Consider the following 21,493-nt stretch of genomic DNA (forward strand, 5'->3'; position numbering starts at 1 on the left):
CATTTCGGGGGTTCTGCCCCCTCTCTGGCAGGTCGTCCATATAACACCTCATAAGGGCTGAGGTGTACTGGGGGTTTGGTCCGTGTGCGCACATACATCAGCACGAGGGGAAGTGCTTTTGGCCACGTGAGGCCAGTTTCTTCACAGCACTTCACCAGCTTGGACTTTAAGGAGCCATTCATTCTCTCCACTGCACCTCCAGATTGTGGGTGATATGCACAGTGTGTTTGCAATTTGAAACCTAGTTGCTCGCTGATTTCCTTCAATGCCTGGTTCACAAAGTGAGTGCCATTATCACTTGTGATTTTCCCCGGGATATCCCACTTGGGAATGATTTCTGACAGGAGGGCTTTTGCCACTGCACTGCTGTCTGCACTTTTAGTGGGGAATGCTTCTACCCACTTAGAGAACATGTCCACTACCATCAGACAATACTTCTTTCCCTCGGCTGGTGTCAATTCAATAAAATCCATCATTAGATGTTCAAAAGGCATATCGGGGGGGGGGGGGGGGTGGGTTGCAGTGTTTACCTGTGAGACCCACATTGTTGGTCTCACAAATGAGACACCTTTTGCAACACCTCTCAGCTGCTGTGGAAAAATCCTTTGGTGAACCATAGCGATGTTACTGCTTGTAGCTTCACCCCTTTAGACACATGGTCTAACCCATGTGCCCATTTTAGAAACCATGGGAAGAAGTGGTTAGGCAGACATGGGCGGCCATCAGGGGAGCGCCAGACAGATTTGACCAGTGTGCAGCCATGTTTGCGCCAGATTTCTCTGGCTGGGAGGCAAATGACTGTACAGCAGGAGATCAGCGAGGCTAGGTGTGGGCAGCGGCGCCAAGACAAGTTGGAAGGGTAGGCCTCCTTCGGCGGCTGCTTTGGCGGCTGCATCGGTGGCAGCATTTCCTCGGGAGACAGAATCAGTTTTACCTGTGTGTGCTGCACACTTCAGTACAGCAATGCGAGCAGGTAGGAGGATGGCGTCCAGCAGTGCTGCTACCTGGTTAGCATTCAGGTTGGGCTTCCCATCAGATTTCAGGAACTTTCTGTGTCTCCACAAGGCGCCAAAACCATGTACCACACCAAACGCGTAGCGAGAGTCAGTGTAGATGGTGTCCGACTCACCCTCCGCAAGTTTACAGGCTTCTGTGAGCGCCACAAGTTCCGCAGTCTGTGCTGAGAAGTGTCGGGGCGATGAGCCTGAAACAAGAGTAGCATGATCAGAACACACAGCAAAACCCACCCGGTTAGTTCCACATGAATCGCGTGAGGAGGAGCCATCTACATATAACACAATGTCAGAGTTCTCGATGGGAACATCTAACAGGTCGATCCGAGGTGTACAAGTTTCACCCAATACAGCAGTGCAGCTGTGTGGCTCACCATCCTCTCGCGTGGGGATAAGAGTGGCTGGGTTAGGTGTTGTGCATCGTTTCACTGTGATGGTGGGCATGTCAAGCAGTATGGAAGAGTACTTGAGCCAGCAAGCTGCAGAAAGGTGTGAAGTTTTCTGCTCCAGCAAAATAACAGAAACTGCATGGGGTACCTGCACTGTCAGAGGAGAGTGCCCTACGATGTCACGTGAGGCGAGAACGGCCTTTTCACATGCAGCTACTGCTCGCAGGCATCCAGGCAGGCCCGCAGCCACTGGGTCAAGCTTGGAAGAGTAATAACCCACCGGGCGAAGGGAATCACCATGGTGCTATATGGCTCTATGGCTTCCTGTTTCAGAGGATATTGTCTTTGGCATGGTCTAAAAGAGGACTTTGAAGTGATTACCACTTGCTCACAATCTTTAATTAGCCTACATCATACATATAGGAGGCCCACAAGCCATCAGGCACCTCTGTCAGCAGGGGGTGTGAGGAGTTTAGAGGAGGTGTCGTTTGAAGCAGACAGTGTGAGACAGCTATGTCCACTAGCTCAACTGAGCGGACACAATGGACTGTATATGTCACGGTTTTCTTGTAGGCTTTTATTTCCCGAGAAAACAACACTGCTTTCTTGTGATCTGTAGTCTCCCAATCACAGGCGCGGTAGCACCAGTGCATAAATTCTCCCATGTCTTCCCACTGGTAGCTGTAAGCTTTTGCCAGGGAAACATGTGGGACCGATGCATCCATAGCAAACATGTTTCTTTGCTCATCAGTGAGAGAAATCGCAAGTGCAGCAAATGTGGAGCTCCAAAACATACATGTCACAGTTAGCAAATCATTCTTGGTTCTGTACCATTCTTCCTCATAACTGTCATCAGGACCATGCAGAGAAAAATGAGACATGCAACTCAACTCTCCGGAAGCCATAAAATAGACGTCTGGAGGCATGCAGTTGCGAGTCCCTTGTACGAATTCTGTAACAAACAGCCCCTCCTCCAGCTTCCACCCGTAAGCGAAAGCCGGGGTCACGGGGCTATATTTCACCATCATATAATCATAGTCAGATTGCGTGATTTTAATGCCATTATAGCAGGAAATTAAACTTATTTTCAGCTTGCACATCAAATCTCTGGCAAGCAACTTGACCGGGCACAGGTCTGACCACAGAAACCCGTGTGTGAATTTTCTACCCTGTCCGTCTACACAACACAGGGGTGAAAGTGTCTCTCTGTATGGTTCCTGATGCGGACACAGAATGAGTGAACCTCTCACCCAGCACGGGCTGGGGTGAGAGAGAATCTGAGCGTAATACAGAGTTGGTGGCCCCGGAATCTACAAGAAATTCTACTTCCTGATTACAAACTAACATTTTATACAAGGGTAGTGATTTATAAGGCGCGCTATTTAAATGTACATACACTCAACAAAAATATAAACGCAACACCTTTGTTACTGCTCCCATTCCCCATGGGATGGACGTAGAGACCTGAAATTCATTCCAGATACACAATATAACCATCCCTCCCAAACAGTGGTCACAAATCAGTCCAAATGTGTGGTAGTGGGCACATCTGCTATATTGAGATAATCCATCCCACCTCACAGGTGTGCCACATCAGGATGCTGATCTGACATCATGAGTAGTGCACAGGTGTACCTCAGACTGCCCACAACAAAAGGCCACCCTGGAATGTGCAGTTTTGTCTCACAGCAAAATGCCACAGATGCCACAAGCAATGAGGGAGCGTGCAATTGGCATGCTGACAGCAGGAATGTCAACCAGATCTGTCGCCCGTGCATTGAATGTTCATTTCTCAACCATAAGCCGTCTCCACAGGCGTTTCAGAGAATATGGCAGCACATCCAACCGGCCTCACAACCGCAGACCTCGTGTAACCACACCAGCCCAGGACCTCCACATCCAGCAGGTTCACCTCCAAGATCGTCTGAGACCAGCCACCCAGACAGCTGCTGGAACAATTGGTTTGCACAACCAAACAATTTCTGCACAAACTGTCAGAAACCGTCTCAGGGACGCTCAACTGCATGCCTGTCGTCCTCATCGGGGTCTTGACCTGACTCCAGCTCGTCGCCGTAACAGACTTGTGTGGGCAAATGCTCACATTCGATGGCGTCTGGCACGTTGGAGAGGTGTGCGCTTCACGGATGAATCATGGGTCACATTGTTCTGGGCAGATGGCAGCTGAGAATGTCCCAGTTCTTGCATGGCCAGCATACTCACCGGACATGTCACCTATTGAGCATGTTCGGGATGTGCTTGACCGGCGTATACGACAGCGTGTACCAGTTCCCACGAATATCCAACAACCTCGCACAGCCATTGAAGTGGAGTGGACCAACATTCCACAGGCCACAACTGACAATCTGATAGACTCCATGCACTGCATGAGGCAAATGGTGGTCACACCAGATACTGACTGGTTCTGGGTCCCCAGACCCCCAATAGCGCAAAAAAATACACATTCCAGGGTGGCCTTTTGTTGTGGGCAGTCTGAGGTACACCTGTGCAATACTCATGATGTCAGATCAGCATCCTGATGTGGCACACCTGTGAGGTGGGATGGATTATCTCAATATAGCAGATGTGCCCACTACCACACATTTGGACTGATTTGTGACCACTGTTTGGGAGGGATGGTTATATTGTGTATCTGGAATGAATTTTAGGTCTCTACGTCCATCCCATGGGGAATGGGAGCAGTAACAAAGGTGTTGCGTTTATATTTTTGTTGAGTGTATGTACCAGCTGGTGACACAGAAACCGTTCTACATGCTCAAAAGTGTGATGTATTAAAGTGTGTGTGTCTGTGTGTAAAACACTTTCTACGTCAGTGTGTGTGTGTGTGTGTGTGTGTGTGATTTTCACTTCCCTGTTCTGATGAGGTGGGAAAACCACAGCCTGAAGCGTTCTCTGGCGTCCTTTCCCTCCGGTCTCAGTCTGCCTGCACCCACCACTGGCCCTGGTCACTTGGTCGTTTTAGTGTTGATGATGTTCGCGTCTTGGATAGCCTCGGTTAGGGCAATTCCGCTTCCAGTGTCCAAACTTACCACAGGATAAGCAGGCATCTAGGTCTCCTCACCACTGCTGTCGTTGTTGATCGCATCGTCGATCACGCCATCGATCATGCCGTCGATCACGCCGTCGATCACGCCGTTGATCACGTCGTCGATCACGTCTTCCCCCCCGGCTGCCTTTACAGTGGAAGCCACCCCGCGGGTTCGCTGAGGCCTTTTTACAGAGTTAAGGCTGCGTTGTGGAGGTCGCCGCTCTGTTTTTCCTCTTTCTTGCTTTTTACTTTCGTCAAGGTGGTTCTGAGCGTGGCGGGCATGGCGTCGTAGTTCCGTTAGCCGAGGTTCATTTTCCCTCCCCACTTGCGAACACCTTACTTCGGCTGCCACATCTGATCTTAGTCCCCGTAAAATATGGCCGCAGAGATGGTGCTCACATGTGGAGGCGGTGACACCTGTCATGTCATCCTTCGGTATTCCACCATTAGCTTCAAACACATTTATCATACGAAGTATAAAATAATTCACAGATTCGACCTGTCTTTGCTTGTAAGCCTGACAATATCCATGGTTTTCTTCATGCTCGTAGGTCAGGTGTCTTACCCCCAGCGTAGGGTCAGGCAAGGAATCCAGATCGGCATTGGCGTTCAGGCCCAGCAAAACATCTTGTACTAGGGCACAAGGAGAAGCACAAACAGTGTGTGAACAGGGAAATTATGTTTTGTTCTCCTTGATATACGGCGGCGGAAGAGGCGCTGAGGCCGATTCTGCATCAGCTTCCCTTCCATGCACTTCTCTAGGCAACTCTTTCAGAGCTGCTTTCTTTTCCCTCCTTTCTGCTTCCATCATCCACATTTTCAAACATTCCTTCTCATCGCTTATGCTACGCAAATCTACAGTGTTAACTTTCCTTTATTTCAAAAATTTCACTTCCTCCTCCCGCAACTGTTTCTCTACTTTCTTTAACTGGTTAACACTCAGCGATCCCTTCCCGGGAAACCCGTTTACTTTTTGCCACTTAACAACATATTTCATACACCCAATTCCCCATTTCTTAACCATACAGTCAAATATTGAGTTTTGTCCCTGGCTGCCTGGTGGAACGTCTGCCGCTCTACTGGATCTAGATCCCATTTTACTACATGAGGCGTCCCCCGTGAGGTCCTTGCCTTCTACGGACCAAGGAACGAACACCGCCACTCCGTGCACTATAGTACGCAGAAATGGACTCCGACAGTGTATCCGAACCGCTGTCCCTGTGACGTACTTGGACCAAACACAGGTCTGGGCCGGCTTCTCCCCAACAGCGCGCTCGAGCCAATGTCCTTGTGATGGACATCTCTTTTGGCTCTCAGCGAAGGCGGTCGCACTTTTGTCCTCTCCTGCCCTTATCTTCCCTGCTTAGCTTCTTATGTCCTTGTCTTGTCTTGTCTTGTGTTTTTACTTACTTTTCCCTGGAACACTCTCTCACAGTCTGTTCTCTAAAACCTAAAAGAGGAATTATGGATTTGATCAACTGGTCTCTGAATGCAATTGACACCCCTTCTCAACGAGAATTCTGGGCTCGGGTGAGCCTGACTGCTGAAGATATCTACCTATTCGGAACCATGATAACAGGGTTCTTGCTGATCGGAGCTGGCTTGGCCCTGGCTTATCGAAGAATTAAGGAAGCGGAACCGGCTGTTCAAACCCCCACAAGGCTGCCCGCTGGAATTGAAATGATGGGACGAGGCGTGAGTTTCTCAAAATGGGCTCATTGAGTGCAGCACGGATAAGATCTTGGAGAACGCACGGCTGCTGTGAATACTCAGAACAAGACCTCTGAGTGAAAAACTGAATTACATCTGGAGGGACTAGCTCGAATAACACCTTTGAGCGCAAATTGGATCACATCTTGGGAAGTGCACTGCAGTCGTGAGTTCTCAGAACCTGCTCTTTGAGCACAAGAATGACAACATCACGGAATGTAAGTAACATCATGGCAAAGCTCACGGCTCTCCAACGGGAGATTGAGAGACCAGTGTTGGACTGTTAGAACAGCTTTGAAATTCATATGAGTTGTTCGCACTAGAGTAAAAACCACCATCACTTCATGCGGAGACCCCTTCGGCGCCAGCTGCGGTCTCAAGGCTGGAGCTGAACAAAACACCCTGATAACGACTGTGTTTAGATTGTTCCCCCCATTCCATGCAAGGCCACCTGGGTTGGCTGGAAGACTGTTTACTTAGCCTGGCGGGCGAAGGACACTGTCTCAGCTGAACTCTGGACACACACACACACATACACTGATATGCACACACTGATCCCCCCTCCCTTTCCAAACGCCTTCGATGCTTGTGCCCTACCGGGGAAGATGGCAGTCGACTGGACCAGCGCAGACATGCTGCAAGACCGGATGCGCTGTCTACACCGGCTCTCGCTTACCCTTTACCCGCCCCTGTTGCTTGTCTTGTGTTTCTATGGTGCATTGATAGTCATGTGCTTTTTGTGCTGAGGTGTTTTTTCTGTTATCAAACTGTTCTCTCACTAGGTTTTTTTTTCTCCTCCTCTTACCTCATGTTATGTATTTTCGTTGTTTTTTTTCCTATCAGCCTACCTTTCTGACATGTGTCCCCAATGTGATGTTTGTGTAAAGTTGGTCAGAAGGTTCCTTTGTAAGTGCGCATGCGCCATTAGCGTGCTGCCTGCTGTAACCCTAATTTCCTTCGGGATTAATAAAGTATTCTGATTCTGATTCTGATTCTGATGGACCGTACCCAACACAAGCCTGGGGCCTCAAACCGCCAGGATTTTTCTCCAGGAGACTCGAACTCCTCTGGCGCCAGAGGGAGTGTTCGCCCAGGGCGCCAAACAGGCTAGTACCGCCGCTGGCGATAAACAAACAAGAGAGAAAAGCCAATCAGCTGATCATTGATCAGTTTCATGATTGAAGTAGCAACAGGAGAGGGAGGGGGAGAGAATGAGAGAAGAAGAGGCTGTACAGCATAAAGACAGAATAACTCCAGCTTTGTGTCTTTTTCCATTCTAGCTGAAGTACGGGACAAACTGCGTTCCTTCTCAGCTCAATACGAAACGTGTAATATTTTCTCTGAATGAGGGATGATTCCATTTTTTATGGGACGGTTGCAACTCTACTAACTAACCTTATGAATAAAATAAAGTTCGCAATCAGCAACATGATAGCACCCACCCAGCTGTATAGAAACTCCATCATTCTAGCTAGTACGCAGTACGAGTTATTGTAACTGAGTGTAAAAATTCAGCACTACAAAAATAAACTATACCTAAACTTGGTTTATATCTTACCCAGTAGGGGTGCAACGATATTCGTATCGATATTGAACCGTTCGATACAGTGCTTTCGGTTCGGTATGCATATGTATTGAACAATACAATTTTTTTCAATTTTTTTTTTTTCAATTTTTTTTTTTTTGTGTCCCGTTTGGATCTATAGCCATCAGAATTGTTGTCTTGAGGCCAAGAAAGATGCCAAGAGGATTTATTTTAAGTGGATCATCATATTGGTCCATTTGATTGACCTTTATTATAATTATGAATTTATTTTATTTTCAGTTGCAAACGGGACAGACATGACTGTGGGATAGGACAGGGGGAAAGAATGAAAGAAAGAGGGGGAGAGAAAGAAAGAAAACCAAAGGGGAGAAAAAAAAAGAACAATACAAAATTTGTAATTTATTTTATCAACTTTCCTTCTGACGATGCTGTCTGTGTTGAGCGCTCAGTGAATCTGCATTTGACTACTCCGCCTAGGCTCGAGAGTGCAGCCTAGGCGGAGTAGTCGAACGCAGATTCACTGAGCACTCAACACAGACAGCATGGTCAGAAGGAAGAGCGCAGGGCAAGCTAGCGAGACAGAAGTGGACCTCCCCACCCTCATTCAGATCTGGCGTTTGGAATTATTTTGGTTTTCATGTGACGTATGACCCTGAAGGTAAGCGAGTCATGGACTAAAGTAAAACAGTATGTTGGATGTGCCATGCAATGCTCAATTACATGGGTGGGAGCTAGTGTGTTAGCGCAGTTAGCTCGTTAACGTGTTGGCTGTCTAGCCCCTCTGTATAGGGTAGCTCGTTAACGGAGATTTGCCGTGTTGTGGCGTTAAGGTTATTTCAACGAGATTAACCTGAAAGCACTAGTGGGAACACAACGAATATGACTGCACATTTACACCGACATCATCCTAGTGCAAAGACAAAAACAACAAGCATGCATGCTACAAACTTTAGCCGAGTCATTTAGACAGCTGTTAGCACAGGATTCTCCTTATGGAGACCTGATATGTTTAATATGCTGCTGAGAATATAGCCCAGAAGAAGCGGATAGTATAGCTTTTATTTTGGAAAGAGACATTTCTCTGTAATAAACTCTCTTTTCCAAAGATGAGTGATTCCTCAATCAGATACAGGGCTCGCAATATCGCTAGCCCGACGTCCCGGGGCTATCTCTGCCCTGCCTGTCGGGCTATTGTAGGAAGGAAAAATATATGTCAATGCTTTTGCATTCTTTCAGAAATGTAGCTGGGTAATTATGTCATTGGGTGAGCCACTGTCAATATGTGACATATTGAAATCGTGTTTGAATTTGCGCTTGTTTTTTTGCTTTCACTTTGCAATCGCGCGAACTGTGTATAGAGAGCGACAGCACTGATCTGTGAGTGATGATAATTTGTGCACCAATTCCTCTGACATCGTCTTATTAATTGTTAGCTTACTATGCAAACATGACAAGTGAAATCTCCCGCAGCTTAAACATGTGAGAGGTTGATCGCGCAGAGAATCGCTGAGCTTATGTGAGTGCGGCAGGATATATATTTCACTACGATGACCTGGATGATTGAGAACCTTCACAGACAGATATATATTTTAGTTCTGCTGAGCCAAATAAGACAGGTCAGGGTGAAGAAGTGACAGCCAAAGAAAAGCTTACCACAAAACGGAGAAGTTATGACAAATCAGACTATAAGGCAAAAAGAAAGTGCAGCTTTATGGTTTCATGGACAAAAGAATTTCTGTGGCTGCAATATGACGAGCTAAAAAACAACACGCACAAGGGTTAGGGTTAAATTTAAAAACTGTACTTTTGCGTTAAAATATATATTTATAATTTTAATAAATGACAAATTAAAAAGGCATGAACATTTTTTTTTGTATCGAAAAAATATCGAACCGTGACACCAAAGTATCGAACCGAACCGAACCGTGAATTTTGTGTATCGTTGCACCCCTATTACCCAGATAGACTGCAGGTCATAACTTCTTTCCTGAAGTTCAGTTCACCTGACACTCGGACCGGCAGCCGCCTCGGGTCTCTGCTCTTGCCTCCCCTTTCCTTCATCCACCGGCTAGCCTCTGTGGTAGCTCCGCCATTGCCACCACCAAACAACTTAGTTATTTTTACACATCTGCCAGCACCTGGCCAATCCACCACCTTTCATTGTTTATACTGTTACTAAAAAAATGAATAAATAAATAATCGGCCCATAAAAACGAAAAATCACCATCGTCCAGCTATGGTCTTGCCATCAGTTAAGCTGGCACGCGCACCCAGGGTTGCCGACCCCTGGATTAAATGCACTCTCTCATTTCATCTGTAGTTGTTCTGTCAGATACAATTACGCCTTGCAGAAATATTAGACTCACAGACATATCATGTAGGGGAATGAGACCTGTGTCATAGTCTTCATGACTATGAAGTTCATAGTGCTTCATAGTCATGTTCATTGGTTTAAGACGAATGTGTCTTTGACAAAAGTATTTGATGTTTTGAAAATGAGATGGGGCTGGACTAGTATGGGCTCAAAATGTGGTCATAAATATTTTGTACTTGTAAATCAGTTTTGTACTTGAAAATCAGGATTTGTATGTCTAAAAAGAATTTGTGTGTGCGTAAAAAAGGTTTGTATGTGTAAAAAAGATTTGTGTGTGCGTAAAAAAGATTTGACCGCCAAACCCATCTGTTCTCTGATTGGATTGTTACATTTGTGATTGACATGACATTGACCAATCAGATGAAAGGAAGAAATATAGGGTCAAAATTCGTACTTGTAACTTGCAGGTTTTTTTTTGGCTAAGTCCACACACAAATCTTTTTTGCACACACACAAATTCTTTTTACACATACAAATCCTGATTTACAAGTACAAAATATTTATGACCACAGTTTGAGCCCATAGACTAGCAGTCTTCTTATGATCATTTGTTAAAAAAAACTTCTTTTGTGTGTGTGTTATAGGTAAATAAATCAAAGTGCTTAATTAACTGAATTTGCAGCTTAAAGTATAAAAGTGCTTTTAGTCAGCAACACTAGAAAATCATTATGTCATGTTAATTCATTTAACACCCAGTAATAATGTGATTAGTTATTGTGTGTTAAGTTATACTGATGTTGAATTGAAATGCTACTGACCCAGTTGTATAATCATTGTTCACATGTGTCTGTGAAGGTTCTCAGTCATCCAGGTCATCGTAGTCAAAGGAGCTTGCAAAGAAAAGCGTCTGGACTTCTTTAAGTTGCTTGAAGACGTTTCACCTCTCATCCGAGAAGCTTCTTCAGTTCAATTCATTCAGTTCAGTTCATTGTTCACATGTGTTTTGTTTTTTTTTAGGTTTGTACCAGTGATGGCAACTTCAGAGTCGCAGAACTCTCTTGCAACCCCTGGCTCTCCTCCATCCGAGATTTCAGCCCCCATATCCAGCCTAGCTATCTCTGTTCCCTCTGTGACTTTAAGTCCCTCTGGTGAGGAAGAGCGCCCTTTGCTGCATCAGCTGCACAAGTCCTCAAGCCGGGATGTACAAAAGAGAACCTCTTCACACTACAATCATGGCCATGTGGCAGATAGCTTGCCATCTAGTCCACTGTTCGCTATGGAGAATACTGACTACCAAACCATACAGGACACCAGAGCTGCCAGCTATATGTTTTCAATAGCACCTGTGAAATTAATTAACACAAACAACAATGTAAGTGACTGCAGCAACAATAGTGTCACTGACCATGTGGTTGATTATTTGAGGTTAAATGGTGACAGCATACTAGTAAGTGATACAGAGGAGCCTCGGGGGGAACACATACCCTTCCTAAGTGCAGACAGGAATACAGTCCTTTTACTCAGGGCTGTAGATAGCGGCAGGACTAACCCAGCATCACCAAATGATGACCTACCAGTAAAGTCATCTAGCCTCATCAACCAACAAGATTTAATTGCTGCGTAAAGTAAAAAAAAAAAGAAAGAAAAGAAATTGCTAAGATTACTTCACATGGAGGAAGAATATAAACAACCTTTAAACCTTTATTTTCGATAAATTCTCATAATTTATTTGCTGTGTAAAGACTTTTAAAGACAAATGAAGAATGAAACTTTTATTTTAGAGATGTAGTAAATAAAGTTTTATAAAAAAAACAGTACAGATGTCTTGTAGGTAAAGTGCCATACGCTAGTATGCAGCAGTTCATAGTATAGTTAAAAGAATATTTCAGTGCAGACAAATATCAATGGTGCCTTTCTGTTTAGTATGCTTAAGGGGCCGTAATATTGCATACTGGGCCATGCATCACCCTCTTATTCTTCAAGTTAATAATCAGATGCTCTGTGTTGTCTGCCTTTAACATCTTGCACTTTAGGGCACCCACTGACATATTTGAAATCAAATGTTATGGGTTCAAAGTGCATGCTATGTTCTTAAATGCTGTCATGAAAAAATGAGCAGACAATTGACTTGAATTGATGGTTTTCTTACCTGATGTCCTACTTTTATCACAGTCTTATGGTATATATTATTAGTAAGCTTATAACCTGGATTCCATCAAAATGTCAGAGATCTTAACTCATTCACTGCCAGCCATTGGCAGTGAATGAGTTAAACCCATTGACTCATTCACTGCAATTGACGGCTATAGACGTCAATGGCAGTGAATGAGTTAATAATTTTATTCATCACTGGACTACACTGTGGATGACCTGCCAGAAATGAATATTGTAGCTGTGAGATAAATATACATTCATTAAAGTTTGCCTCAACAAGGTGCATAAGATACACACAAAGAGTTGTATTTACATTCGACCATTTCTATGTTTAAGAAGTATTCACTGAATTGTATGGCATTGTTATAACAATTAAACAATGTTCATGCTTAAAGAGTAGCAGCCTAATAATCCTAAGGTTTCTGGTATGGGTTAAGCTGGATGCTGGTTTTCACATGCCCCATAATCCTCCTTAGAAGTTTTATTTATTCCTATGCTGACAGATGTTCTGCCTAAGTATAAACTGTCTCAGTTAAGGTGGTACAGTCAACGACTACTAGTGTGAAGACCAGCAATTCTTTAAAATAGTATCTTTAAATCAACAATATCTACAAAGTAAATTAGCTACAAGATCTATGTCTGATTTGTTCTTGTGTGAATCCAACCAGTGCCTTGTATTGCACTGTGGATCTTAGAGAAGTGCTGAATGTATAAATTGTGGTAATTTCCTTTAATTTAAACCATATTTCTGGAAAAAAAAATTGAAATTGAAATTTCCCCCCAAATTAACTTGTTATCTTCTTGCTGTAAGAGTCAAGTTCAGGTTTTTCCTTTTAATTTAAATGACCTGTCTTGATATACAATTACAATTATTTTCAACAGATTGAATATAAACAATGCAAGATATACAGTCATTTCATCTGCACACATTAGTACATAGAGAAAAAAATATCTTGCACATTTTGTCACTTGAATGGTTAGCATAACACAGAGAACATTGTTTTGAAATGGGGGTGTCTTTAATTTATGTAAATATATCAGGAAAATCTCCTGCATTGTTGTTTCTCACTGAATATCACATTATGTGTTTTGTGTGTTAGTGTCAAAGCATTTGGGATTGAAAAAGAACTTTCAGTTGTTCTGTCTCACTATTGATTGATACAATGAAAGTCTTGTGCAGCTGTAATAATAAATAAAACACACATTTCACATTTGAGCATACATGTGAACATGATTTATATGTCAAATCTATGGCTTTTTATCAGTTTGGGTTTTTTTGGTAAGGACTGATCATTTTAAAGAACTGAAGATGAATTCTCTTCAGTTCTTTAAAGAGAACTTTGTAATTAGACCTTCTGGACCGCTCATGGCAGAACAAAGTCCCAACAATGATAGGAATTAGGACAAGACTCCTGGTGTCTAGATGCTGGCAGTGGTGGAATTGAGGATGAAGGCTTGGATGTGGGTTCTGAATGGAAGGAAATGTGGAGGAGTCGGGTTGCACATATGAGAGTCTGAAAGACAGAATGACGAAACAGCAGTGAGATTTAAAGCACACACATAAGAGAGGCTGATTGTCTTGCAGCAGGCAGGCAAGAAAATTATCCAGCTTAGAGTGATGATGTCAGTATTGTCAGAGTTGTTTGACACTGTGGGAAAGTGGATGTGATGTAAAGAATGGACTTGCAGTCAAAAACCCAGGAAAGCAGGCAGATTAGTGAATAATTTCTTATAGTAAACACTATAGTGTTTAGACTACACAACTTCAAATTAAGTCCTGGCTGCATATTACACTGAAAATAAATAATAACACAAATTTGTACTCCCTTTACATACATGTTATTCTATGTGCTGAGCAATGCCATTTTGTTTTAATTCTGTATTTTACTTGTATCTTTGATACCCATTAAACATGTAATTTTTTTTTTCATGTAATGTCTTCTTTCATGAAAGCAAATAAAAGTAATTTTTGAGCACAAAATTTTGATTTGTGTTCATGACTTATTGAGTGCATAAGGTAAAGCTGCAGATCTTGCCAAGCTTTAAGCAGTTTAGGAAAGCTAAAGACACATGGGTAGCGGGACAACTTCAGTCCTGTATCATTTAATTAATATAATTAATAATGAATTCATCTTACTGCTGGCTATCATATGATGTATATTAGCTTGCTGATTAAAGGTAATATATATATTACTAATTTATGATATATATTATAATATATTGTAGTAAACTTACCATTTAGTTCACCTTTAGTTCAGAATGAACCCAATCCTGGCACCATTCCTCTTCTGCAGCTTTCTGACTACTTCACTCGTCACCATGGCAACCACCTCTTACCCTCCTTTAGACCCGCATGAAAAGAGAGAGTTCTCCAAGCCCAGAAACTCGTGACCATGTTTACCTTCTGGTGCACTCACTAGTGAGACAACCCTCCCCCTTAAATTCCTTAGAGAAGGGGACTTTCTCTGTAATGTCTAATAGTATCAGAGGAGCAGTCCACCTCCAAAACTTCTCCGCAATACACTGTGTGCAGTAAATGACAAAACACAAACACACATATGTGATGCTAATTATGAGATATTAGCCTTACAGACAAACATAAATCGCAACATGGAGGCTTGGGGACCTCATTTGTTCACACCACATCAATAAGATGCTCTCTGATGGTTAGAAGGGATGGCTACTGTGTCACACATAGTTTTGCACTACTAAAGTGTTTTTGGTAACATGAGACTGACCAAGACAGAAGTACGAAGAGTGTGAAGAGAGATAGTGAAATGCGCCAGTGCTTCTACAGGTTGTCAGACTGACAACCTGTGGAAGGCAGTAATTGGTGTGCAATATTTTTACAGGAGGGCTAGTGGAGACAATGACATCTAAGGATAGGAATTAAATTCTGAGTAGTTCAGTTGTACTGGGTCCCAATTTCCAGTAGTTTAATGCTTTATAAATGTTAGTCTGCTTGCTTAACGATTTTGCTTATCGGTTCCACTTGCACTTGTGCTGCAATCACATGATTTCCATTCCAGTGCTGGAGGAGGAAAATAATGGTGCAGTCTGTAGGGTGGAAATGGACATTAATTTTATTTTTACTTTACAAAAGGACAACAGAGCAATGGTACAGTGCAAACTGCATACAGGACAGAAACAACTGCATTATGCTGCTAACAAAATAACATACTAACACTAGCAAGATTCGTGTTAGTGTGCTAACACGAAGCTTGCTAGCTTTAATTCACTTTGTGGTTTCCTCAGTCTGCTGGTTTAGAGCCCCCAGACAGGAGGATTCAGGGTAAATGGCCTGTATTTATATAGCGCTTTACTAGTCCCAAATGTGAAACGCAGTTTGCTGCTTCTTTTGCTGCTGGCTCGGTGAATTTTGGTTGGAGAGAGACAAAACCTGCAGCTCAGAATCAGCGCAAAAAGACGTAATCACAGCGCGGACCGGACGCATCAGAATCGCTAAGTTCCGACAGCGTGTCCGTCTACGGGCCATCGGGTGAGAAAGCCGAGAAAGACAAAGCCGATTCTGATGCGTGGGGTCCGTTCTGTGTTTACGTCTTTGTGTGGAATCCGTGTACCTGCTCTCGTTTGCTGTTTGGTTGTTGTTGAAATGGTTTTGTGAGCTTTAATCTGAGAATCTGGCGTTTCTGGCAAAACACAGTTATATTTAAAAGTCGATTCAGGATTTAATGAATTGATATCGCTTTATTCAAGCTACTCACCTCCCACTTCCACCTGCACTTTCAACTGGACCACGGCCAATCAGAGAGATCCCACCCCTTACTATCTCTGATTGGTTTAGTCCACGATAGGGGCATAATGTGTGTCTGTTGTTGACCACAGGGAATGTTGCAGATATTTATTTTTTTTCTTGCTACCCGAACAGTTGGTCGCACGGGTGCAACCAATTATTTTTTTTTAGTCGCACCACTGAAAAATTTGGTCGCATTTGCGACTAAATTGGTCGCACTCTAGAGCCCTGCCTGATGTGGGGCATGAAGGATTTTAAATTGTACTCTCGATTCAACAGGGAGCCAATGACGAGAAGCTAGATAGGAGAAATATGCTTTCTCTTTCTAGTCCCTGTCTGTATTATTGCTGCAGTATTTTAGATCAACTTATCCTCTATAACTTAAAGTGGTCAGTTTGACATATATTACAAGTGTCATTATCCTGTTTTTCTTCCTGGCATTATCCAGTTTTTGTGTTTTGTTTTGGACTCGTTATTCACTTTTTTGATAGTAAGAAGTTAATTATGTTCTAGTTGAGGGTGTTACTTTCTGGTTCCTCTGAGTTTGTATTTATAGTTTTTGATTTCTGGTCTGTTCATGTCTGTCCCAGTCTCATCTCCATGTTTTGTTATTCTTGTTTTGTTTGTCTCAGTGTGTGTGTTACAGAGATGGGCAGTAACGCATTACTTGTAACGCTTTACTGTAATCTGATTACTTTTTTCAAGTAACGAGTAAAGTAAGGGATTACTACTGCAAAAAAGGTAATTAGATTACCGTTACTTTCCCGTAGGAACGCTGTGTTAATAATTCAATGTCCACGTTAACGATCATTTCGCTTTAGGTACTTTTCTTTACTGCGTTACTAAAACCGTGATTTTTTTGCTAGAATGTCTCATGACAGTGACGTAAGTGAGTGCAACGTTTGTGATCAACAATGGATAATATATCAAGTGCAGGAGAGAGTATGAGCATGGAGCGTTTAAAGTGTGGAAGTACTGACCCTACTTTAAGTATGATTCCATAAAAAGTGACAAAAACATTAGTGTCCGTTGTGCGTGGGAAGAAAACGTCTTTTTACAGCGAAAAAAAACCCCCTAAACACCGAGTGCGCAACGACGTAATGGGAAATTCACAGAGAAACTCGTGGATTCTTCAACTGACTGCTGCGGCACACCTGCACCAGGGCAAACCTCCGCCTACGCCACTCCTGCTTTACAGGTGAAAATAGAGCAAAAAGGACCGCTAGTCTTTGACTTTATTTATTTTCTGCTGTGTTTTACTTGCATCTATTTGAAAGACTGAGTGTAAACACAAAAAATATTTTATTTTATGTGCAGAAAATAGGTTTAAATGTTAAACTAATTTATTCAAGTCAGAGAATGGTGCATATAATTTAATTTTTGCTTGATGCATAAAGTTAAAAGATTAAAACTGATAAAACAAGTTAAAAAAAGAGACTTTTCCATTTGATTACATTTTGTATGATGGATTATGCAGAAAAAGTAGAATTGGGCTGAAAGATCTATCGCTTTATCACCTATTCAGGTTGTAAATCGTGTTTTTAAAAAAGTAACTAAGTAACTAAGTAATTAATTACTTTTGAAAATAAGTAATCTGTAAAGTAATGGGATTACTTTTTTTGAAAACAAAACTTTACTTATTTATTTATTTTTATAAAGCTCTGACTTATATTATGAGCATGAGTCTGTGCAGCGGATGTCCTAGCCTGTTTGGCGCCCTGGGAGAACACTCCCTCTGGCGCCAGAGGAGTTCGAGTCTCCGGGAGAAAAATCCTGGCGGTTTGAGGCCCCAGGCTTGTGTTGGGTACGGTCCATCCCAAGGACATTGGCTCGAGCGCGCTGTTGGGGAGAAGCCGGCCCTGTCCAAGTACGTCACAGGGACAGCGTAGAGCTGGGCGATAGAACGATAACGATATGTATCGCGATATAACTTTTACTCGATAGAGAAATTAAGCTATCGCGATAGACCTCGCCGCTCTTGTCCTCTTAAAAAAAAAAAAAAAAGGTCAGCCAATACAAATTAGGTAGCGCAGAGCCGAACCAATCACAGCCGCAGCGTCACGTACAGCACAAGTGCCAAGCCGCACGTGTGTTTGTTTGGGAAGCAGCCAGCGGGTAATGGAGCCAGCGCGTAATGGAGGAAATGAGTGTGCCGACTAGAAAAATCAACCGAGCGTGACCGAAGAGAAAACAGATGATGGTTCCAATGCCGGAGAGATTGTCGAACGGAAGAGCCATAGAAGTTCCGTAGTGTGAAGGTATTTCGGCTATTTCAAGTCTGACAAAAAACAGAGTAGCGTGCACTGTAAATTGTGCCGAAAGCAAGTCTGGAAATACAATAAACTGGTGCATGCGTCACACTGTGCGCCACGTTATTGTTTCGGTGAAATGAATTTCTACAATACTGTTACTGTTAATTCGACTCTCTGCAGTGTTTAAATGCTTACATATACACACAATTACTGTCCGTCCACACATACGACTCGGTTCTGCTTCTATGCCCCAGCTTTGTTTACTTTTTCCCACCGAGGCTTCTAGACTTCTGATTGGCCAACATTTCTGCACGGTTAGGAATCTAGCGCCACCTGCTGCTTTGGCATGTTCATAGCAGCGTTTTCCTTCATTTCTGCCTTTATGTGTGGACGGGATTATTTTTTAAAACGAAAACGGAAAATCTCCGTTTTCAAAAATACCCGTGTACGTGTGGACGTAGCCTCAGTCTCTGACTGGAAGCGCTAATTCGTCATTCGGCTTTTGTCAGACTAAAGTAACTGTTAAAACTGTTTGAAAAGCTAAGCTATACAACAAGGAGAGATTGAGAATTTCCTTTTAGTTCTCAGTTTATTTGATATTGACAAAAGTTAGTCAGTTTTGTCTGTTCTTCTGTAAAACAAACTAAGATTTATTTTTAGAATTAATATTTTGTTTCTAAGTGGAATTGACAATTTAGTAGTCTGTTTCGTTTGTTCTATTTTGAAACTTAAACGCTTTAGCGGCTGCCTTTTGTGTAGTTTGCAATATTTGCCTTTATTTATCTGAAAAAGTCTCATGTTCCTTAAGTACATCTACCCTGTTGAACTTATTATGGGAAATAAATATTTAAATAAAAACAAGCTGCTTATTATTTCACATTTTACTTGTGAGCAACGGCACATTTAAATCTTACAAATATAGTTATTTGGCTTATATCGTGATAGATATCGTTATCGCCTGAAATGAAAAAAACATATCGTGATATGAAAAAATCTCATATCGCCCAGCTCTAGGACAGCGGTTCGGATACACTGTCGGAGTCCATTTCTGCATACTATAGTGCACGGAGTGGCGGTGTTCGTTCCTTGGTCCGTAGAAGGCAAGGACCTCACAGGGGACGCATTGTGTAGTAAAATGGGATCTAGATCCAGTAGAGCGGCAGACGTTCCACCGGGCAGCCAGGGACAAAACTCAATATTTGACTGTATGGTTAAGAAATGGGGAATTGGGTGTATGAATCAGAATCAGAATCAGAATCAGAATGGGTTTATTGCCAGATGTTGAGGTTTACAACATTAGGAAATTGCTGCGGTGCTTCAGTGCAGACAATAAGAATTAAAGTGCTATGTAGTAAGAAAGATATGTGCATGCGATATACATGAGATATATACATGAGAATAAGAATTATGAGTGCTACGTAGAAAGATATATACATGAGTGCAGGTGGTGATCAGTGCCAAACATGAAATGATGCAGTGACACAGCGTAGGGTCATGTGTTAGTGGCGGGGACAGTCATGTGGTTATTGTTCATGTGTCCAACAGCAGAGGGGAAGAAACTGTTCTTGTGGCGAGAGGTTCTGGTGCGAATGGACCGGAGCCTCCTGCCTGAGGGGAGCAGGTCAAACAGACTGTGTCCAGGGTGAGAAGGGTCAGCTGAGATCCGGGCTGCACGCCGCAGTGTCCTGGAGGTGTACAGGTCCTGCAGAGATGGGAGTCTGCAGCCAATCACCTTCTCAGCAGAGCGCACAACATGCTGCAGTCTCTGTTTGTCCCTGATAGTGGCTCCAGCGTACCACACGGTGATGGAGGAGGTGAGGATGGACTCGATGATTGCAGTGTAGAATTGCATCATCGTCCGTGTTGGCAGGTTGAATTTCTTCAGCTGCCTCAGGAAGTACATCCTCTGCTGGGCTTTCTTAATGACGGAGGTGATGGTGGGCTCCCACTTCAGGTCCTGGGTGATGGTGGTACCCAGGAAGCGGAATGAGTCCACAGAGGTGATGGGGGTGTCAGTCAGGATGATGGGGGGGAGTGGGGCTGTGTGCTTCCTGAAGTCCACAATAATCTCCACTGTCTTCTGGGCATTCAGCACCAGGTTGTTGTGGCTGCACCAAGACACCAGACGTTCAACCTCCCTCCTGTAGGCAGACTCGTCCCCGTCCGAGATGAGCCCAATGACGGTGGTGTCATCTGCGAACTTGATTAGCTTGACAGACTGGTGGGTGGAGGTGCAGCAGTTGGTGTACAGGGAGAAGAGCATGAAATATGTTGTTAAGTGGCAAAAAGTAAACGGGTTTCCCGGGAAGGGATCGCTGAGTGTTAACCAGTTAAAGAAAGTAGAGAAACAGTTGCGGGAGGAGGAAGTGAAATTATTGAAATAAGGGAAAGTTAACACTGTAGATTTGCGTAGGGTAAGCGATGAGAAGGAATGTTTGAAAATGTGGATGATGGAAGCAGAAAGGAGAGAAAAGAAAGCAGCTCTGACAGAGTTGCCTAGAGAAGTGCATGGAAGGGAGGCTGATGCAGAATCTGCCTCAGCGCCTCTTCCGCCTCCGTATAACATGGAGAACAAAACATAATTTCCCTGTTCACACGCTGCGCCAAAAATCGGTCCACCCCGAGGATCGGGTCCCCCGACACAAACAGAGTAACATAGTGTACGCTGTTAAGTGCCAGAAGGATTGCCAGGATTTATACATCGGGGAAACCAAACAACCTCTGGCGAAGCGGATGGCACAACACAGAAGAGCTACCTCGTCAGGCCAGGACTCTGCAGTCTATTTACACCTACAGGCCAGTGGACACTCTTTCAATGATGAGGATGTGCACATCCTGGACAGGGAGGAACGCTGGTTTGAGCGCAGAGTCAAGGAGGCCATTTACGTGAAAAGGGAAAGACCATCTCTGAATCGAGGAGGGGGCCTAAGGGTACATCTGTCACCATCTTACAATGCTGTGATTGCAGTCATTCCCCAACTCTCTGTGAATGGGACTCATGGCCATTGATCAGTGGTCTTTGATCAGTGGGTTTTGGTCAGTGGTTGTTGATCAATGGTCATGAGAATTTCCATAATTATGATTAAAGAACTGACCTCCCAGCCCATTGTTCCTTCAGGGGGCTGGTTTCAGTCATTATGCAAATGTACTGTTTATAAGATTGGGGAAACCTGCAGTCAGCTGAGACTGAGAAGTCACTTGGATGAGTGATGAAACGTTTCTCCCACAAAACGCTACGTCCAGATGAACAGATTCAACTTTTGGAGATTCCCCCTCCCTAAACAACTAAATGCCATGTTGCCATATCATTTTTTG

The 21,493-nt window shown here is 43.4% G+C and overlaps 1 protein-coding gene across 5 annotated transcripts in view; it reads left to right on the forward strand.

Moving 5' to 3' along the window:
* The window catches only part of nrg1 (neuregulin 1), a 59,545-nt gene extending 45,392 nt beyond the window's left edge, over window positions 1-14,153 (forward strand). For all 5 annotated transcript variants that reach the window (XM_026172877.2, XM_026172873.2, XM_026172875.2 and 2 more), the window contains one exon: window positions 11,036-14,153. In XM_026172877.2, coding sequence (XP_026028662.1) covers window positions 11,036-11,642 — 607 coding nt within the window. In that variant the 3' untranslated portion in view covers window positions 11,643-14,153. The remainder of the gene's footprint in view (window positions 1-11,035) is intronic.
* The last annotated feature ends 7,340 nt before the right edge of the window (window positions 14,154-21,493 follow it).

This window comes from Astatotilapia calliptera, chromosome 7, assembly GCF_964374335.1.
Source record: "Astatotilapia calliptera chromosome 7, fAstCal68.1, whole genome shotgun sequence".
Taxonomy (NCBI): domain Eukaryota; kingdom Metazoa; phylum Chordata; class Actinopteri; order Cichliformes; family Cichlidae; genus Astatotilapia; species Astatotilapia calliptera.